The sequence below is a fragment of the Fringilla coelebs genome, assembly GCF_963513975.1.
Source record: "Fringilla coelebs genome assembly, chromosome: 4".
Classification (NCBI taxonomy): domain Eukaryota; kingdom Metazoa; phylum Chordata; class Aves; order Passeriformes; family Fringillidae; genus Fringilla; species Fringilla coelebs.
This window is the reverse complement of record NC_140032.1, coordinates 70,818,815-70,840,940: the sequence shown is the minus strand read 5'-3', so window position 1 is coordinate 70,840,940 and position 22,126 is coordinate 70,818,815. Positions and strand designations below refer to the sequence as shown.

Sequence of the window (22,126 nt, the reverse complement as noted above, 5' to 3'; positions counted from 1 at the left end):
CTTTCTGGTTAGCTCTGACAGCTCCATGTATCCTACTGCTTTTTATTTTCCCAGGTTTTCCAGCAATTGTATTCCAGGTTTTCTAATCCTGTTTTGTGTGACTTCTATCAAGCTTTCTCTACACTAAAACACTTTCCTGCTCTTAAAGCTGTCAGTTCAGGGATCAGTGGGCATCACAGTAGAAAACAACAACCAAAAAAGCGCATTATTTTAGAAATCTTCTCACCAACACTACGCACAGCAGTGGGTATAATACAGAATGAAGAACCACAAAAAAGGACGCTACCGGAGGACGGCTGGCAGTTTTAAGGCCCAAAGCAGCTATTGGACTACGCGGTGTGCCTAGGAGGTGTGAGCCGTGGCGGGGCAGTTCCTTACTTGATGGGTACGGTGGGCGAGCCCGAGCGGTGGAAGTGCACGTTCTGCCACTTGCCGTCGCGCCGGTGCCAGACGCGCGTCTCCTCGGACTGCATAGTCTTTGGCATGCCGCTGCCGTCCATGTACTGCGTCAGGCGGATGTAGGCGATGCACGCCGCGTCCTCGCCCACCAGGTGCACGTGCGGGTTCAGGATGATCGTGTGGATCGGCTTGTTGCTTTTGGACAGAGCTACCACACACACACAGAGACACGGGCACGCACAGGAAAAACCACATTTGCTCTGGGTAAGCCAAAAAAACTCATGCCAACCTGTTTTACACACAAAAATCTCAGGCTTAGCAGATACAAAATCGTAACTAGGGTTTTATGATAATCACACCTACAACTAAAATACTTTGTAGAATGAGCACAATCACTTATTATACACTACTTAATAAGTAAATATGTTTAATCCATGTACATATATGGATTAAATAAAGTGGAGGGCACCACCTGGATTTTCCCAACATTTCAGTTTCTCTGTTACGTCTAATGACATTTGTACCCAATATTTTCAGTTAAAAAAATTAAACTCTTAACTCATTCTTTATGTGGACTTTTTAGTTCTAAATACCTGTGCCCTCTGAGGTGCCCACACAGGTGATGTGTGAATGAGCAGAGCAGAAGCAAACTGAAAAACATCCCTAGCAGAACTCTGAAAAAAATAATACTCCCTTCCCCTGCCCAAGTCAATTGACTAACTCCCAGACCAAAAAGCTCATTAGATGAGAGACACACAGTCACAAGGAACAGATGAAGACTCGGAGATGAAAATGGAATATTTACCATTTTCGAAGTAAAACCGGTGGAAGTCCATCCCTTCTACCAGATTACCCAAAGCTTCAGGTTCAAAAGACGTAAGGCCAGGATCACAGATTTTTCTGTGGAAAAGAGGAAATTGTGCAATGAGCACACGCGGTTAGGGATCACCGCTTTGGAGAGATCATTTTTAATTGCTTCTTTCATTCCTATCGAACATTTTGACTACTCATGCCATCACACTGGAAAAGAACAGAATTTAACATGAGGAGCAGGCACGGAGTTCTGGTTGCAGCTCAATTACTAAATTTGGCAGCTTACTTTGAGTGGACCACACTTCATATAAATCATGTTTTGACCAAAAAAAGACCCACAAATCAGTGTTACTACAAGCAGGAATTTTTACTTGTGACAATGAAAACTGCGGCTGTGCAATGCAAGAGATATTTTTTACGCCTCACATCATTATGTAAGCCAGATGTAAATATTTTCTTCTAACTGCACTGGAGTTACACTAGCAGCTCTTCTGAAACTGGTGATATGTGAAGCCAGGGAAAAGCAGCCATGCACATATCTTGTGTTTTGTGGGGGCATCTAGAAGGTATTTCAACAGCACATGACTCCAAGCACAGGCACTCACACATAAACATGCATATTTACACAGACAGTGTCAAATACCCCAGCTGTCCTCACTCCCTCCAAAAGAGGAGCTTACGTGTAAGCTTCGAAGTCCCCGTTGTTGATGGCTTCAATCAACTGCTCGGTCACCTTGATAATCTCCTGCTTACGAGCTGGGGAGAGACACAAACCCAATCTTACAGGGGAAGGCAAAGTGGAAGGTGACAGCTGACAGGTATTCTGTCACTCCCCAGCTGGCACAACAGCCATCTCTCTTCCTTTCTACGACCAAAGGACATGATGTTACATGGTTGCTTTGCACTGATTCGCCTTCAGTGCACTCCTGTATCCACAAGGAAATTAAACACACATCAAGATCAATCCACCTTCCTATCAGACTTCTAATTATCTTTCCTTCACCGGAGGATCTGCTGTTTAAAAAGCAAAACAAACCAAGCCCAACTCTAGACTTCAAACTCAAGGAAGCTGATAACTGTTTTACAGCCAGTCTGGCTGTAGTAGCTCTGTTTGCAAGCAACAGTTGAACAGCACACTCCCACACATGGATTTGACCACTTACAAAAACATGCCTGGAATGGTAAAACCTAAAGTGCAGAGAGAGATCACATTCTTCTTCAAAAGAAAATGCTGGGGAGCACACAGAGAAATTAACTTTCCAATGCTGTGCTCAAAACTGACACTGTGGGGCTAACCTTCTCCTTAGTGCGCACCTAAAGCATTCTGGTGAACAGGACCAAAAAGAAATCAGCAAGGAAAAAAGTGATGGTAAAAAAAATGGATGTAAAGGTCTACCAAAGATTTTTGTGAGCAGCTCTTGACTGTTAGCACTGTGGCTAAGAGCATTTCAAGTATGAACTGCCCTATTTTTCACAAGGATTGTGGAAAGAACAAAGACTTCTCATGAAGAGAGCAGTAATGCCTCCATCATCAGTTGAAACAACATGGGCCAGACTGTGTGGACCCTGCATGGCATTTCCAGCACCAGCCAAGTGGTGGGATGGCTGAGTCAGAAATAATGGTGCAGTCCTACAGAAGGCTGGCAAAAAGAGATCCAGAACAAGCAGACCTCGTGCAGTGAGGAAATTACCAGTTCTGCACGCAGCATCTCACATACATACAGCTGAGCTAAAGGATTTGATTAAATAACCCAGCAACACATCTCAATCAGAGACAAGGAAATTACAGACCATTAAATCAGACAGTGGGAAATGAGGTAAAAATCTCTGATCAGTTGCTACATAATCATGAGCTCATGTTAGTGGATAACGATATAAGCAATTAATATGTCTGCAATGGAACTGTAGTTCCAACACATGAGAGGCACAAAACCACATGGACACATAATTTGTCATCACTTGGCTCAAGAGAGTTGGCAATATTCCCTTTTTCACTTACACCAGTCATGCCTTTGCTGACTTTTACCACAGTACCTTTGATGTTGAGATACCCAAGATATAATTCCACATCAACCCCAGAAGGAAGAAATCAAACTGTGCTAAACTGCTGGTTTTCCTGGTTTTAGCTCCAAAACGAAATTGCAGTGGAACCTGTTTTTATCAAGTTTTCGGACAGAAGCCACCTTATACTACATAATGGGGTTCCAGCAAAGTTTGTCCGGGCTGTACTAACACTCAGGAGTGCTGTGTCTGCAGATGTATCCATGGGATGTGAAACACATCCATCAGGGAGCTCCAGAGGCCAGCAAAGCCAGCAAAGGAGATTACAGCACTTAGCACTGCCTCCCATCAATCACCATCCAACTCCAGCACTGGTGTCAGCACTTGTGGAAAGACTTCACAGTTCCCAATGCAGACTTGGCAGCAACAGCAAGATGTTGCCAAATCATCTGCCTTTCAACTCAGTCCTCAATTTTTCTACAAAATTACAAGCACTACATGAAACTACGAAAGCCACTATGCTACTCTCACCTTTCAGTGACACACAATTACACACATATTAGAAAATTACATTTCTTCCTATTTAGTGATCTGAAATGCAGTTTCACTGGCAGGGAGCCAAAGGGAGAGGTGGAGCACAATTCAGAGAAAGGAGCTCCAGAACTGATTTATCCTATCATGCAAAATCCTCTGCCTCCTTCCTGGCCCTTACTCAGTACAAGAACAAGGCAGTGTGAAATAACAGCAGACATAAAAGACTAATTCAAATATTCAGGAGCCTCTGTGATTTTACACAAACCTCCTCCTCACTGTTTTTAGCTTTTAGTGGGGGTGCAGGGAGCCAGACTACAAACAGAGACCAAAAGTGTTACTGCTTCATTGCCCTTGAGGCAGAGGTTTCACCTGAAAGGAAGTAAGGAAGAGAAAAAAGATGGGAAAACCGAAATATAACAAGTAGAGAATTGGAAGGAGACTGGAAAGCAGCAAAAGGAAAATACAGCTGTGACTTGGTGGCCACGTGCATCCAGTCAAATCCTTGCACCTTCCCTTAGTGCAGAAGACAAAACAGGGAGGGCACTGGACAGAAACTAAGGTGAAATGGTTCTGGTAGGAACAGTGTCCTGCTACTGCAGACAGCATCTCACACAAATAATTGGCAGTTCTTAGAGCGGTAAGAAAATTACCAAATTTTCATTCCAAGGTTGATGGACTCCACATAACATGTGCTCTTCGATCACTCCAATTTTTTTTCCATCTAAATAGAGACTCCAAACTAGACAAGGCCAACACAAGGCATTAGGGAAGAGGCATCTGGCCAGTTCCCATCTGCCAGATAACTGTCACTTACAATCACCATTTGCATTTGACTTTTTCATTATTTATTTTTTTATCCAATAGTAAACTTGGCTTGTATTGAATTCTAGGACAATTATGCTGTTTGATGTACAGTGGCAATTTCATGCTATTATACTTTTCATTTGATGTGCAGTCAGGACTCCCTAAATAAAACTACAGCAACTAAACTTCCTAAACAAAACTGACAACTGTAATGAGATTCTGGTAAAACTGGTTCAGCTACTTTTTCCACAGAGTGTGGTCAAAGTCAGTTCAAAAAGTAAAGCCTGACCCAACTGTAGTTTTTTAGAATATGACAAGGGCTTTCCACAGCATAAAATACGTACTCTGCACACAAAGGATGATTGAACAAAAATACACCTGGTGTCTTTCAAACAACTGAGGTGTGAGAGAAGAACACTGTAGACAAGTCAAAAGAGCTGAGCCATTTTCCTGAAAACTAAGAAGGAAACAGACTGCAGCCATAGCAAGCTTGTGTGGAGAAGATGGTGGCTTTGACATTCTTTGCTCAGAGTATGGGTGAAGTAAGTACATTGCAGTGTTCCTTACAACACCTTTTCCCTCGTAGGGTGAAGTAGTTAAGGTAATTAATAGGGGTTTAGCAGCTAAAAAAACCATGAAACTCCTGCTTTGGCGAATGAGTAGGCATATGACTAAGACAAAGGCAGTTGAAACAAAAATATTATGAAGAAGAGCTATAAAAAGACCAAATAATAAGAAAAAGAACAAACAAGAACATTTCCAATCATGGCTAAAATGTTTTCTTCAGCATTGCTGCAGCACATATGTTAACTTTAAATGAGTCATTAATCTCTAGTTATATTGCACTACCTTTTTTCCTTGCTCAGCGACAGGGTGAGGGACAATCTTTCTAAATTAAAGACCACCATTAACACTGAGATCTAAACAACACAAAATGAGGAGAAACACCATTAAAGCAAAAAGCATCTAACACTATCAATACTTTCAACCTACAAGAAGCAGTTCCCCAGGTAGTGAAATCAAATATCACAGGAAAAAGAAAGGATAAAATAACAGCAAAAACTGTTTTTCCAGCAGGCAACTCTATGGCTTTTCTTCCCTTCCCGCAGCCTCAAGAAATATTTATAAACTCAATCTACAAGAATCACACAGAAATGACAGATATTTTGGTATTTTGATCGCAGAGAGAATGTGCAGTATAAAAATGAGCGGTAGATATGTGACAGTGAAGCCTTCAGAAATATCTGCACCTGAAGCCTCACGGTTTTTGACACACAAAAAAAGAGTCCTTGTAACACACTGGCCACCATACTACCCATCATTTTTTTCCAAAGTGACCCCAGTGAAAACAATAATTTGAACCACTTTATGCTTCAGGCAGATATTGGAACATCGTTCTCCTGCCACCAAGCCTTCAGATGCCCGCCTGTGTCACCACTGCATTGCAATGCCTAAGCAGAGGAGCACCTTTCCAGAAGAACAAGGTAACCTTGTTCCAGATTTGCACATGCACTTGGAGATGATTAAAATGATTTTGCTTCTGACTTGCTCACATGTTGTTTCTCAAGACAAAAACCCTTAAAACTTTTCAACTGGATACTCTTAACTACGTATCTGTGTACACCTCAGATTGGATTAATCTCACAGCATTTTGGACACATATAAGTACAGACAAGTGAGTTTGTTCTCTCAACTCCCCTCCCTTACAGTCAAGGGAGAGAAATCAGCACTTTCAGGGCACAATTCATCATATTCTAAAATAGATTTTAAAGACAAGTGTGACTCATCTGACCTATTTGCATTGGCTGAAGGGAGTCTAGACAACCAGCTCAAACACAGATATCTTCACTGTGGAGGAGAGTTAAATCCAGGGGGACAAATCCTCCCCATTGTGCTGTTGTTTTAAAACAGGACAGTAGCTATTGAGGTGACAGCGGTCTGCTAAACTGGAATAGCACAGCAGGGGCAACCTGGCCTCACTTCGCATCTGAGCATTGTCCCAACAAACACCAGTTAGATGGAAAGCACACAGCCAGCCAAGTAATTTCTATGCTCTGGAAATAACCAAAGTCTGAAAAGAAAGAGGAAAATACTAGAAACTTTACCCTGTGTTGTATAACAAGTTCTGACTATGTGGATGTACCAGATTTCATTCAGCTTTACAGCATGGACTGTTGAACATCACACAATGTTCCTACAAATGATTCTCATGACACCAATTTTTGAAAATTCTCTGCTGATAACTTTTCTTACAATTTCTGCCACAAATATTCCAACTAAATAATTTCTGAAAAGAACAGGCTGCATGAATAAATGACTCACCTGGTCTCAGATCTACATAAAACCCACCTAGACCATCAGATGACAAGGCATGCTTCAGGGGACTTCTCATTTAAGAAGTTTATCAAGATTCAGTGAACAGAACACCAGCACTTACCTCTTAGCCCACACTGAACCTTAAACTTTGATAGGGACTAAAACATCTGAGCCGTCATCTCACATGTACATCTTTTTCCTAGAGCATGCCAATTCCAAAGACTTGCTCTGATTCATCCAATTATGAAATGGATGGATGATCTGCAGAATTTTACCAGGGTTATTTGGTATCTCTCACCTATCTAAAAACTGGTAACCCTGCTACTACCCTAAAATTTTCAGTTCTTTAGCTAGGTAGGCAAATATCTGAAAAATTATCCCGTAGATTTTCCACCCTGTACTGACAAAACAGATCCAACAAAATTCATCCGTCTATTTCAATTAATGTTGCAACTTATCACATGCTATACATAGTATATTTTTATTTATATGGAAACAATTACATCTAAAGATGCTCTCTCGTTATGTGATTGTACTAAAAAATTACGCTAATATTGATACAGCACAGCAAATGTTGGCAAATGTCTATTTTTAATGATAAATCACCTACAGTCTCAGATCAAAGCTGCATCACAGTCAGTGCACTTAGAAGACACTGCACTATGGCTTCCCAACAGGTTACTGTCATCATGGAATCTGGCCACTGCCCCCAGAAATGCTGTCTCAAGAATTGATGAGTGAGACATTAACAAGCTTTGCTGCTGTGTTTATTTTTATTTAAACTGTGTTCCTGCCTAATCACTCAACTAGTTCAGAGGAAATGGACATGTGAGGCTGCCAGCACTCAGGTCTGGAGATGCTGGCCATGTTATTGTGTGGGTATGCACCGTGGATGGAATAAAGCCTTATGGCATGTGTTACTGATGTGCCAACCCTCTGTGTTACACAGCCCAGATCTCCTGTTAATTCCTCTCTTTTCCCTGGCTCTGGGCTGTTTGGGCTGGCAGTATCTGTACTTCTAGTTTGACACACACTCACCCATACACTGATAGAGCCTATCCCACTCCTCCCCCAGAATGAAGCTACACTTTCAGCATTACCTGGCAACAGCTGTGACTGGAGACAGCCCATTCCATCCCCTCCTGGACTGGCTCCTCCCACCTGCACTAGCTGACCCCACCGAAAATTCCACTCATGTTTAAAATAAGGTTCAGCCCATGTTCCCAAGGGCCTGCCTAGATCTCACTTTTATCTGTGCAAATTCCCATTCTTACCACCAGTGCATTCTTACCACTATCCTGACACACACTGGGTGCAGGATCAGAACCTGGCAAGCAGGACCCTCATTCCCAGGAAGTCATTCTCCATTTCAAGTTACAAGGTCTCACCCCTCCAAGGAATTTTTGAAGAATTTCTGAGTTCATTTACAAACAAGAAATGCTCTGCCGAGGTCTTTTACGTGCTACTGATACAGTGCCTTTCCCCTCTCATGTTTTAACACCGGGGATTTCCTTTACTGTCAGTTGGTCACCGATCATCAGAGATCTCCTCCTGAGTAGAGGAGGACATGTTCCACTTGCCCTATCAATGCTGCAAGTTAACACCTGCCACAGCAACTTCAAGGCTGATTTATCAATGGGGATGCTCAAGAAAGGAACTCGATATAATAAATGTAAGGGGTAATTAATGCTGAGGCCCTATCCAGGATCCGAGCAAGAGGTGAGGCAAATCTCTCTCCCTAAGCTGAAAACTAGTGCAAAGATTACTCCGGCAAGATGTCTGAAATACAGACATATTTATCCTCCTGTTATGGCTGATGAAAATATTTTTACAATTAATAACAAGAAAAAAAACCCTAAAAAATTTACTTTTGTCAAAGCTAAGCACAGGTCATTCCTAGATCAGGTAGATCACAGCAATTGACCTTTTTTGAGCTTCTGTCAGATGGTGGGGAGGGAAGAGGAGAGACAGAGGAGATCATCTGACAGATGAGTCTCTCAACTTACATAGTACAGAGGAAGGAGTGGAGTGGGAGAGCTCAGACTCAAGCGATTGACTCTCTGAGTTTGCATTTCTCATGGACTTGCCCGCTGAATTGATGGAAAGAAACACAACATATGAACAAACAAAGATGAAGAGGTAGAGTGTGATCAGACTCCTCAGCAGGCACTGGCAGCAGGAGCGGCCTCTGGGGCACGGCAAGGGTGGTGACCAGTGGGATGAAGAAGCAATGGAAGAGGAGGAGTGGTGGGTGGAACTCAACCTCTCCATGTCCTCCTCCTTTGTGAAAGCTGTGTGAGGGTCAAGTACATGTGAAGGAAGAAAAAAAGAAGGCCAAAAGAAAAATAATGATAATTTAATTAGAAGCAGCAAGAACTTAGAAAATCTTTGAGCACACAAACAACGTTAATGATGTACTTTCAGGGGCAGTGTGGGTACCAAAGAACAGTTGTAAAGGTCAGAGGTGTGAGTGACTCTGTTCAGATGCCAGCGCAGATTTACCCCTGTATCTGGTACTCAGATACAAAGGGCTTTGAAAGAGCTTTGGAAAAACTGTTCTTAGAAATTTGAATGATTTTTAAGGAATGTATATTCCAAAAGAAACAGTTTAAACTGCTTTCTTTCTACCGTAAATCAAATTAGGCCAACAGGTATACAATTAATTACAAATACATTAAATATTTTGAGGCAATATACCTTCCAGATGTATTAAGCAGCACAGGCAAACCACAATTTGTCAAATCTGTAAGTGCCTTACAGCTCAGCAATTCCCCATTGCCAAGCATCATTCTTACTAATGCTTTTGTTAGTTTGGGGGCAAAAAGATACCATGAAAAATTCACATCTCCTATCCATTTAACAACTCACCTTTCTGAAAATCTACGGACAAAAATAATGGTGCTATTCCATAGCATTACTTGAAAAATCAAACCCATATTACAGAGATGATGCCCAATAGTTCCAGTCTCATTACTACAGGAAGAAGAAATCCTACAAGCAATCCCAGAAGAAGGCATTGCCTACAGCCCAGTTCTCAGCATGTTCTTCCTGTCTTGTCCTGTCATATTTAGGAAGAATCACTGTCACGTAGATAAGCCCATGATCGATGGTTAATGTCAGAAATTTATCCTAGCAAGGAACCTGAACTACTGCTTCAAGTCATTTCAGACTCAAACGATATAATTAGCTCATTGCTTGAGTTATTAAAGCTCACTGCTGTTTGGCAAGCATTGTTTCTACTAAAAGAAATATGTTCCAGTCCTGAAAGAGGTAAGTGTATATGTGTACAAAGCAAACTTACAGACACTAAGATTTCCAGTAAATAAAAAATGAAAAGCAAGCCTGATTTTACTGTCATCAAGTTAAATACCTGCCTTCAAAAGTGAAAACAGGACAAGATCCTGACACGAGAGGAGAATGCTCTGCGCACCCCTGACAGACAGGAGGAGAATTGGATCCTGAGGACACATTAATGATAGGTGATAGGTAAGACATTTTTAATTGCCCCCTGTCTTAATGAATCCTAACGTTCATAACATTTGGCATGGACACGCACGTGCACCGGCTCCCACAGTGCACACGAGACACAAACATGCCAGGGATGCTGTACCCCAAAACAGACCCATGGGAGCCACACCTCTGCAAAGAGGCAAATCAACCCCAAAGAACAGAGCCCCTGCTGCAGAGCTGGATGTTTGCAGCCTGTGTGGGCTGCACAAAGGAAGGGGCCCTGGCCCTGTCTGTACAGCGTTGGGATACTGGGAACAGGAATAACACTCACAGCCCCTGCAGAGCCATTCCCTGGGAGGTGTGGATCACACTCCAGTCCATAAAACACACACTAATACTGCTGCTCAGTTACAGCCACAGCCCCCTGCTCCTTCCCAGGAAGGACAGAGCCTCTTCCCATGCTCTACTCCGTGCTGCAACAAAAAGCAAAAAGGTCTTAAACGTTCTTTATCATCTAAGGTGCAAAGCACTCCTTCTGGGTCTAGACGTGGTGACAAACATCCTGAGTCATCTTGAGCATACATGTAAGAACCTGGAGAATTCTCTCTCCCTCCTCTGCAATCCGTTTGTTCCTATCAGTATTTTATCTCTAGTGGCTGTTGCTGACAAGGGAACAGCTTTCTCACTGTTCTCCTACAAAACACACATCCAGGACTCAAGCTTGGTATGGGGGGGGGAAATAATCTTTCCCAAGTGCCTTGCTAGAGCAGGAAGCTTGAGCTTGTAATAGGTGACAGGGATGCAGGACTGCCTATTCCCTGAATCATTCTACAAATTAGACCCTGGGGGCACTGTTAGCTTTAATTTATAATAAAACAGTATGAACAACAGTCTCCAGAGGAAAGATGGGAAGTGTGAGAGGAATACTAAAAAGTGAAAACCACACAAGTTCATGAACAATTAATAAGAGGGAGATTATATTTGTCTTTTAAATAAACAGAAAATTAAATCCCTGTAGACTGCAGGGAAAGACACAAACAGGATCTTGTTCCTCAGACCTGTGCTTACTGCAAGATCTCCTTTTCTGGTTTGGGAATACCATATATTGTGGTCATCCAACTTGCCCTTAAGTATGACACTGCAGAATCATATAAAAGAATTAGGCAAATGATTTTCATTGTTGTTTCTTTGTATAATTGTATCCTCTGAGGTACAATTCTGTGTGGTAAGCTTCAGACAGAATTTTCTAAAAACCCTACTGTAATAACACTACATTACATCATCACACAGAGGCCCTATAATTAAATTATTCATTTCATAAGCTTAGTTGTTAAACTACATCAAATAGTTTGAAGAAAGAAATACAAAGCATTATGATTAAAGGTAAATTACACTGTCTTTTCCAATGCATCAGCTGCAGATCCCTATAATTGTTCTCTCCTTTCACAGGAACTCAAATCACCACTTTGTTGCATCCATTCTCCCTGTTTTATCTTACTATCACCTCTGGCCCACATTTCACCTGCACAGACACTGTTGTTCTCTGAGGCCAAAAAACAACCCATTTTGTGAATCAAAGACACACAAACCAAATACTCCCTTTTTCAAACCCTTTGCACTTGAAAACATAATGCTATTAAAATAGGTATGTGTAATATCACAGCATAATGTTTAGACAGGGAAAAATGAAAACAAATATCTGTGAAGCTACAAATCTGGGTTTATAAAAAAAGTTTTGATATTTTAAAGAATAAAAGAAGATTAAAGTAAGTGTATGGACAGAACAAAAGGAAACCAAAAAAATACACTGGCATCTGAACAGAATAAAAACAAAAATGGTGACATGAAAAAAACACACCCAAAACCAAACCCAAAACACAAATGGCATGCTAAACATGAACTAAGTAAAAGTTACAAATCACTGACTTAGACATTTATAATCTACTTCTATTATTACTGGAACTAATATCTTAGTCAAAAAGCAGTAACTTTATACTCTTAATCCCAAAACATTATGGGAAATGGTGTTCTGGGAAGTGAAAATTACAGTTAAGTCTCAAACACATCAAAAGTAATTTCTTCTAAAAAAGGAAAAACACTATTCTCTCCTAAAATTCATTGGGGGTTTCTGTGTTTAATAGCCTACTGAAATACAACCACGAAACTCATGTTACTGCTTCTCCAAACATTTCCAGCATAAAATCATACCTTTCACATCCTCATCTTCGATGGTCGTGTTGGAACTCTCTGTTGATTCCTGTTGAGAAGTAAATATGAGTCAAATGTACAAAACAAGCCAAGCCTTATTTGCGTGCCTAGGAAAATGACAGGATTAGTTACAGGAGTCATGCAAAGCCTTGAAGCGGGGTGGGATGTCATTCACAAACAAATGGTCACACACTGATTAAGACATTTCCACCTGAAATGGATGTCAAACATTGCCATTCTCCACAGGAGGGAACAGAAACACAATTCCTGCACTCTGATGCTTTTACTTCACAGGAATGTACAGGAAAGCTTTTTTTCTTTAACATCCAACTCTACAAAGTCCATCTGAAATGTATGAATTACCTCAGCCAAGTAGGAGTGCTTGCCATTTTAAGCTTAGTGATTAAACCAACTGTGCAAAATAAGTCATTCCATTCCAATTCTACCTTCCAAATATGCAGGCTTCCACAAGCTACAATTTACAACCGATCTCCTGCTCGTGGACTTATGCAATGTATATTCAAATGACAGTGATCTGAAGCACACTGGATCAGATCATCTCATTTTTATATTGGTTTTTGTGATTTTTTTTTAAGGAGATGAATTGATGAACCTATGTTAATCACTTTGACAAACTAAGGCATCTTTGTAGCAGTATTCTTCAACCAACCAGTCATGCAGAGGAATGACTCATCTATCAGACAGTTTATTCTTAAGCCATCACACTTAAAAAGGCAAGGATATTGTATCTCAGTCTTTCCTTAATTACCAGAAACATGAAATATAATGGGCAACTTCAACAGGGCACTGTCAAATCTAACAGCTGCAGAGAGCTGGAAATTTTTAAGCTAGATGTTTTTTTTATCTCTATACTTTCTTGAAAAGTAAAACTTTTTTTTTTGCAGCTCAATAACAAAAAAGATTTACTGATCTGTTTTTATATGAGAGAGAAGACAGGACTGGTACTGTATTTAATTCTTTAAAGGATTTTACAATTACATAATGAAAGGTAAATTTGCCAGTGCCCTTAATTTATTGTGTTGTCACAAGGCTGAGCCAAAGGAACATTCAAGAGGGCTAATGCATTACTCAGACCTTCCAAACCCAAATGTGCATCGATAAGTGAAACTACAGGAATTAAGTCACACACGTACAACACTGAATGAGCCACCATGCTGCCCCTGCCCTGGCTGTGTTAGACATTCCACTCTACACGGACGTATCATGCTCTAGCACTTCAAATATTAGATAAAGTACTTACAAGTGAACAAAAACCTCACACAAATATGAGTTGTAAACACCATGCAAAGCTCACAGGGCAGATGTAGCCTCTAACACTGAAGCATCCACTCCAGTTGCCATACTACAAGGATCAGTCTTTCAGATAAATTTAGGAGGAACTCTCCGCATTAAGGCGTTTGTTTGTTTACTGTGACCTTTTGGGACATCGAGTATCTCAGTTGCTGAGATTAAGTAATAAAATCAAGTAGATGTAGTCATGCCAATATTTTATCTGGGTTTTCTGGGCTTTAGTGGACTTCAGCGATAAAGATCAGCCTGCTGTTCAAACACAGGCTGCTGGTGGCCTATGAGTTTAAACTTGGGAAGCTCAAAGAGTCGTAACATGAAAACACAACTTGTGTGTCGGACAGATGCAAGGGACATACAGGACTGGGACACACAAGCACAACAACACACACCATCAGCACTTCCATGCTTGAGGAATGTCTGCATGCGTTATGTCGTCACTCAGATCCACTCCTCCTCTTATGAAATAACCACAGGGAGTTAGGACTAGATAAATGGGATGTGAATTAAATCAGCACTGCAAACAGTGAAATTCTTGTTGAAGCATAAATTCTTTTCAGGAAACCTAGGAACACGTGTTAATGTAAATGATGGTATTTCCTGGCCCTTTACAAGTCCATGCATGAAAAAAACAAAACAAAACACGTTTTAGGGATCAGCTGCCAGACGCAAACATCACAATACATGAGAAAAAGAAAAGAGCATGAAGAAAACATGTAAAAATCAAAAGATCTCTTTGTCACTTGAAATGTGAAAATTTTTTGTGAAACTGCCCAGTGATGTTATGGAAGAAAACCAAAGTCCTGTGCAAAAGACACGTCACGACACTGTGTATAAGCATGCTGAGAAACAGCAGATGGAATAAACGGAAATGACATCTTTGTCTGAGGTGATGACTGCACGTAAAACTCGCCGAGATCATCTCACCACGCTCTGAGAACAGCACTCTTAGGTTTCCCTTAGACTGCAGCATTTTTGGCTGAAATGAGACAGACCCCCTGCTCCCCGAGCTGGGCTGCACAGGGCACTGAGCTCTGCCCATTGCTACCGATTCCCCCAAGAGCTTCAGGAGCTCAGAAGCAGCAGGACGCACGCAGCAGATGGACACAGATGAAAACAGACTCGAGATTCACTGGGTGTACAAATGCAGGAATGATATTTTCCTTCACAAATTCTTAGAACGGCCCTATTGTGCTGCTGAATAGTGGATGGAATGTGTGGTGTGGAAAAGCAAGATGGAGTTGATTCTTTCTGAATACCTTATTTCCATCAGGGTTGTGGATTACTGTAGTTTGGGGCTCCTGAGCGAGAACAAAATAAAGAGAGAAAGAGTTCCCATTGGTAAATACATTTTCATTGGTGCGAGGGAGCGCAAGAAGAGCCAGCTCACAAATGCTGAACACTGACAAGAGTTAAAACAAATGTTAACTGTCGCCAGGGGGTGAAACTGGATGTCTCCAACACAGATTTCCTCAACAGCAAGCCAGCAAAAAAGGCCATCTCACCTAATGCAGCAGCATGCAGAGACCTTATTCAGGACCTGGGTGTGCAGGGCTTTGAAGCTCTGGGGACCTGCAGAGGCTCTTCTGGATGAGAGCAGGTCAAATGCTCTGTGGGCTTTCCTGTCTGAACCTGGACAGGCAGGGCGGCCACAAATCTTTAAGCTTTAATAACTTCTTCTCTTTAATCACGTTTGCTTCTATTAGCATGAAGTGATCTAATTGAAATACAGTGGAATTGATAAGGATTAAGGATGACTACCATTAGACAATACCATGGTTTGGAATGCATGGATTGCCCCCAACTCCTGCCTTGGCAGAGCTGCATAAAACCAAGTGAAAGAGATCTTCCTGCCATTTAAAAGTGTAGTTTCCCCAAATCCTTTAACTTTTTAAAAACAGATTCAATAATCTTTGAAATGGCAGTCAGCCAGCATGCTTTCAGCATGGGCCACTGGGCACTGCTCTGTCTGGGAACAGACTGCCATGAACTCCTGCATGCAACCTGCTGCCTCAGCCTTAGGAAGAACTTACTGTATGCTTCAGTGCCACCTGCCCAAAAAAATTGCAGAGGAAAAATGCTTCGAAATGTGTGTGAACTCCCCCATTTTCAAGTTTTATATGCACGTGGGAAACATGAAGTCACAACATGATGTACTTTGGCACTGGCATTTACATTGGTGAGCCCCGTGATACACAGGTGCCTTAGAAATAGGGCTATGAATAAAAGCCAGACTGCAGTAAACATCCAAGAACACCACTCTGATTTGTAATAGGTCCTTAGCAGAGCTTATTAATGAGTAATATCTCCTGCTGATTTAAATGGAAGAGAAACAAGCAAAATGTTTAGCTCTAGATGCCTCTTGATCCCAGAGAAGTCTTGCAAAGTCCTGCTGATTTTCAGGAAATACGGAATGAAAATCTGAATAAGGTCTGTTTTATGGCAGCCTAGTAATAATCCTGTTAGCTCTCCTGGATGTCAACACTTCAACTAAGACAAAGCCGAGAAAATAACAGAGCTGCTTTTAAAAGATTTTGTTGGTGCAAAAGGTTAGCATTAGAAGGTGGCAACAGTCATCAGGCAAAGAGCTAAGAGCAACACCAAGCGCATTCTACTCACTTTCTGGCACAGCATGCAAAAAATTCAGCTACGGTTACAAATGCTACGACTCTACCGCATCCAGCTTCCATTTAACATTTTCTGTCAATAAACACGCTCTAATGGGTTTCCTCACAAAAAAAAGACAGCATAATTCAAACAAAAAGGTTTTCCAAAACCTGTTTTTAGAAAGCAAACAGAGTAAATGCATGAAAAAGCAAAAAATAGGAGGAAAAAAAAAAGAAAAAAAGGAAGAACAAACAGAAGACAGTCAAAAACTTCCAGATAGCATGAGAAGGAAAATTCCAGGTATACCAGCGCCGGGGTAGGAATATTTTCCTTGGGGCTGGTTACCACGTTGGTTTTGTTGTTTATCTGTAGGTATGCAGAAAACAGAAACAGACAGGCCTTAGAACTCGCGGTAGGCACCGTATCTATATCTCTGCACACAACATCTATAGACAGGTATCGGTATCTATAGATAGATATAGATATGGAAATAAAGAATACAGAAAGATGAACTTAGGAACTTGCAGGAACACTGACACTAACTCCAGGAGCTGGCTGGCAGCTCCTCCCCGAGTGCTGCCAGAGCCCCGCACCAAGGTCTAGATAAGGGATGGATGAGTTGAGCTGAGACACTTAGCAGAGAGCCCTTAAGTAGCGACTAAGCATGTATAAGAAGAATAAAGAATTAATACGGGTCGCAGCACAGTCCTAAATAGTCACTGCCATTTCGTGACATGCAATGGTGTTAGGTCATTGCACCCAGTAGTTCTTTACTTCTAATGAATGATCCCTACCATAAATAGCATCTGAGTATTTGTAGCGCTTCAAGAATCTGTCATTTGCTCTACAGGCTTCTGATTCCACTTTGGAATAAATGTGACCGATGCTAGACAGAGGCTTGTGCCCCTCAAGCTTTTTTGGTGCTATTTTTAGCACCAAAAAAACCACTGGCAGCTCTCAGTGCTGGTACTGTGACTCGGAAGTGCCAGGTTTCCCACTATGGTACCTGTAACCTTACTCCAGCCATCAGCACCTCTGTGTTTAGCTTTGTAGGTCGTCACGATACCTCTTATGCTTAGCACAGTGCTACACCTTTTGGCTTTTATCTGTACAAAATATTAATTCAAATTAAACTGCTCAGCAGGAAGTTTCAAAGTATCTGATCCTTTAAATCCATTTTTTAAGATGAAACTTTCATCAATACCATGGAGTATGGGAAGAACAGAAATACTGAAAATAATGTAGTGAGCCACTTTTTACATGCACTAAGAAGCAGGATTCAAGTATTGTAAAACTGGTTTGAAAGACGTATTTTTTCCTCTCTCAATAATGAGGAAGAAATATTATGTACATTTTAGTCATATCTAATTTTAACAAGGGTGGTCCAAAGCATCATACAGAACTAGGTATATAAATACAGATGATCTGAAAAGACTTCAATCCAAAAAACCAAGTTCTACTAAACCTTCTAGTCATAGTACTTACTAATAAGTGTGCAAAGCAAAACCAGAAATGCCTGAAATTGTTTTGTTAATGGGTTTTCCTAAAAATGTAATTAACTTTACGGAATGGAAAGAAATGAAATTCACAGACTCCATGTCCTCAGCACTTTATGATGATTATTTTACTTTGGGCCTGGCATGGCAGCTGACTTGTGGATTTCAGGAACTGAGCCTGCAGCTGAAGTGAATCTTACTTAGGATACATTTAAATTATGGAAATGCCCACAGGATTTGCAGTAATGAATTACAGACTGCAAATTTTCTAATTTTTAACCAGTCTTTAACTGGCTTTGAAGAATATAAAGAAGTTTTGTTAGTTAATCCGGGAACATTAGGTAGACACTAAATGTTATTTAATAATACTTATGATAGATACTGTTTTCCCATATAGAAAAAAATTAATTTTCTTTGATTTAAAAGCAAAGTTCATTATGCTCTACAGCAGGAGGATGAAGAGGAGTTATTTTTTACAATGGTCTTTCTGCAAGAATTGTCATTAAGAGACCATATGAGTCAGTATTGAGTTGCAATTGATTATGCCCTGACTTGGCCCACTTATTGCCAAATAAATATCATTTCTCTATGCACAATTACAGCTGTAAGCTGTAGGGTTGTCTGAAGTCAGGACAGGGAGAGAACAAACACCTTTGTGCATAAAGTCTTTCACGGGGAGATCTAAGTATTGGCAAGTGTTTTACTTGCTTTGGTATTGATGGGATTCTGAGATGGGCAGAACCTTGAACTCCTTACTCAGGAAAAAACTTTGAAGAAAACCCCATCCATTTCAGTAAATGAAAGTTCTACTGGAGATCTGTAGAAGAGTGGGAATACAAACAAGGCTGCTTGACAGCAGACTAAACCTTCCAAGCAAGACAAAAATTGCATATTGAGTTGCATAACTACAGATTAATATTTTTGTATCAGTCTAGTCACTGAGAGACTAGATTAAAAAGACCCTAGCAAAAAGCAAATAGACATAAAGGAAAAACATAAGGAAAGAAATGAAGATTTCACCAGATTTCATACAGTCCTATTAAGTAACAGCTTAATACAAAAACTCAAGTGGTATCCCAAATGAGTGCTCTTGGTTGAATACATAAGAAAAACAGGTTAGTCAAACTTCAATTCCAATTTTGCCTGAGTAAGGAGAGCAGGCTTTGGTCCATACTCCCTTGTTGAAAGCCCTATGAAAATAAACAATATTCATTACAGCTTCTGCTGAAAACAGCAGGAAACCTATTCAAAACTTCTTCAGTGAGATATTGAGAATTCAGCACTCATCAGGAAGAGAGAGAGAGAACATGATTCAAAACACAGTTATCTCTTCCATGTAAACAGAACTTGGTAAAACCCTTTGAAACTTTGCAAGAAAACACCAATAAGCTGTACATGTTTTCTCTCTCATAGAAAGAGACATTATTTAATCTAGGAACACATGGTGCATCTTGCATGTACTTTTAACAGCAGAGGGAAACCACTCCTAAAGAATTACAATATTGTCATATGAAACAGTTCCTTCAAAGCTGATTTGTGCTTAACCAGTGTCTTCCTGTTTGTTGTGAACGAGAATGTTTTATTGCTGCATCGCTTGCCAAAAGTCACTTTGAGGTGTGACAGTAGTGCAGGACAGACACACACGCACTCCAAACAGCTGGGCACAACTCCAGTATCCTGATTGGCCTTTTCTCCATAGAATATGAAAATATTTTAACAAGTAAGGCCTGTATCTTGGGGCTTTACCTTTCACACGCTACTTCTGTAGCAAAGAGTTAACGCACACTTGAGGTTTGGGATCCTGGCAATAAGCACACTGCACCTTCCCAGTGCCCCTCCTTCAGGTGCTGGGGCTCCTGTCACTGGAATTCTGCAATCGCCCGAAGAACAGAGGATTTTCCTACAGAACTGCACGGCTGCTCGCACCTGAGCGGCAGTTTTTGCTTTCCAAGGAGAGTTGGCTTCCCAGCGAAAGGTGTGGATGAGGGCCCTTTGCCTTCTCTCTGCCAGCAGCAGCAGCAGGCAGAGCCCTTCCTCACGAGCACCTCAAAGGTCACATTCAAAACCACCATAAACAGCAAGAGGAAGTTACCATGTGGGGTCACAGGGGCCAAATGAACGCAAGACTGGAGAGCAGGTTGAGGAGGAAGGAAAGTTATTGAGACTGTCAGCTGGGATATCTGGGGACACAGCCCTGAGCTGCAGAGCAAGCTAGCTGGGAAACTAGTGAGGGAAGGCTGGGAAATTGGCTTTTTTACTCCCGAGCATTTAGCATGGCATCTTGGGCTACAGTGACTCGATCAATGCATTACTGTATCACTGTGTAACTCATTTTGTGTTACATTTTACAAAATTAATATTATTAGCTTTAAAATAAGGAGGTTTTGAAAAGGAAGAGAAGGCCGTTACAAGAGAACTATTTTGTTACTATTCTTATTTACTCAGAACAGCTGCATTGGCTGATGTTACATCTACTTTTTTAGCTTTTTATGTCCCCAGGTTAAAAAAAAGTAAGGACTTTTTTGAAAGAATGGCTGAACAATTCACTGTGGATGGCATATAGCAACTGCAGGCTTAAAATTCACAAGGTTGTACTTTAAAGTCTTGCAGTTCTCACAGTAAGTTAACAAAGCTAAATGCAACTGTTTGATTTCTAAGTGTGAACGTTTCACAGGAGGAAAAAAAATCTGTCGATAAAGATCCTCACCATCATCTGAACACTCGAACTGGACTTCCTTTTCTGAATTGACCAGTCAGAGAGAAAGGAAAAGAAGAAAATGTGACTGGTTGGATTTGCAGTATCAATGCATGGAGTACAGTAAATTTCTCTTTTGGCTTTTTTTTTTTTTTTAATACAAAAAAGACAGCTACACCTGTTGGAAGGGGTGGGAAAATGCTACAGAATATCTCAATAACAGCATCTCAACAACAGCAACGACAAAAACAGACCTCCCCAGATGTACATTTACTCCCTTTGCTCCACATGACCATGCAAACTAACAGCAGATACATAATATGTGCTGAAAACCAAAGAACTGAATCCCAACAGCTGAAATTTAGGCAAAATTTTGGCAACAATTGTTTCCCATATTATAATTGAGATTGAGATAGAACAAATAGCATCGTAGACCTGTAGGAGGAATGATATTTAAAAAGCAAAACTGGTCAGAGAGAGCGCATAAATTTTATCTATTCCACAATGAAACATGGTCAGGGTTTTCCATCAGTGATAGAATTGTTCCAAATGTGTGTTTCTCCATGTGACTGGGATCTCCACTGCTTGGCAGTGAGAAGCAATGCAATGGTACTGTACTCATTTCTTTGTAGGTCAGGCTTGGGATTTTTTGATTGGCAAAGTGTGTGTTTGTCAGACAGCAGGCACAAATATACTGTGAATCTGGTATTTAAGCAAGTATTTATAATGTTTTGTTAATGTAAGACGTTAAAATTGAATAGAAAATTAAAATTCAGGTCAAAGACACCCTTCTGAATAAACACACAGAGCACAGGAGAATATCTTTTGAATCTTATAAGGGAAGCCTGAAGCATTATATTAGTCTTTAGGAGACCTCTGAGGAAAAAAACCAACATAGTTTTCTGCTGAATGGGGTTTTTTTTTCCTTTTTTTTTTTTTTTTCTCCCAAGTATTTATGCAGAAGGTTCATTTGTGAAGCATCTCTCCTCCTGCAGGGTCTGGTGACATGAGAACAGGAGCTCTAAATCACATATGAAAGCTGTCAAAATGTTCCCTTCTTAGCAAGGTCTCTTAGTCAGGATGAGCTGATCTGAGACAGTAAACCCCTCAAGTTCTGCCAAATATAGCAAGTACATCTGGCAGAACACACCTCATGTGGAGCCAAGCCTACACATACAGTTTTGGTCTTCCACGACATCTAATGGAAAGTCAAGGGGAAACAAAGAGGCAACAGAGCTGCACATAAACACTGATGCCTAAAAAGCCCACTGCCAAACCATTATTTACAAGTTAACTGATAATTCTGAGTCATTAATTACATAATCATTCTTCATTAAAAAAGCAAGAAAAAGCATTTTCTCCAGTAGTTTTCTATCTTCTGCTTACTTAATGCTGGCTTTTCAAGTATTTGTTTTATTTCATCTCTAAGCTTCAGCTACTACCTTGAACCACTCCAAATAGATAGTGAGAAGACTTACAGACTAACAGAATCTAT

At 40.7% G+C, this 22,126-nt stretch overlaps 1 protein-coding gene across 18 annotated transcripts in view; it reads right to left on the bottom strand.

Moving 5' to 3' along the window:
* CAMK2D (calcium/calmodulin dependent protein kinase II delta) overlaps nt 1–22,126 on the bottom strand; it is a 120,829-nt gene that overhangs the window by 5,725 nt on the left and 92,978 nt on the right. For 4 of the 18 annotated variants that reach the window (XM_084204133.1, XM_084204123.1, XM_084204134.1 and 1 more), the window contains exons 15-22: nt 20,644–20,676; nt 16,747–16,806; nt 15,093–15,134; nt 12,526–12,574; nt 8,874–8,957; nt 1,893–1,968; nt 1,205–1,299; nt 379–607 (exon numbers count right to left, since the gene is read on the bottom strand). In XM_084204133.1, coding sequence (XP_084060259.1) covers nt 379–607; nt 1,205–1,299; nt 1,893–1,968; nt 8,874–8,957; nt 12,526–12,574; nt 15,093–15,134; nt 16,747–16,806; nt 20,644–20,676 — 668 coding nt within the window. The remainder of the gene's footprint in view (nt 1–378; nt 608–1,204; nt 1,300–1,892; nt 1,969–8,873; nt 8,958–12,525; nt 12,575–15,092; nt 15,135–16,746; nt 16,807–20,643; nt 20,677–22,126) is intronic. The other 14 variants (XM_084204136.1, XM_084204137.1, XM_084204124.1 and 11 more) reach the window with 9 other exon arrangements.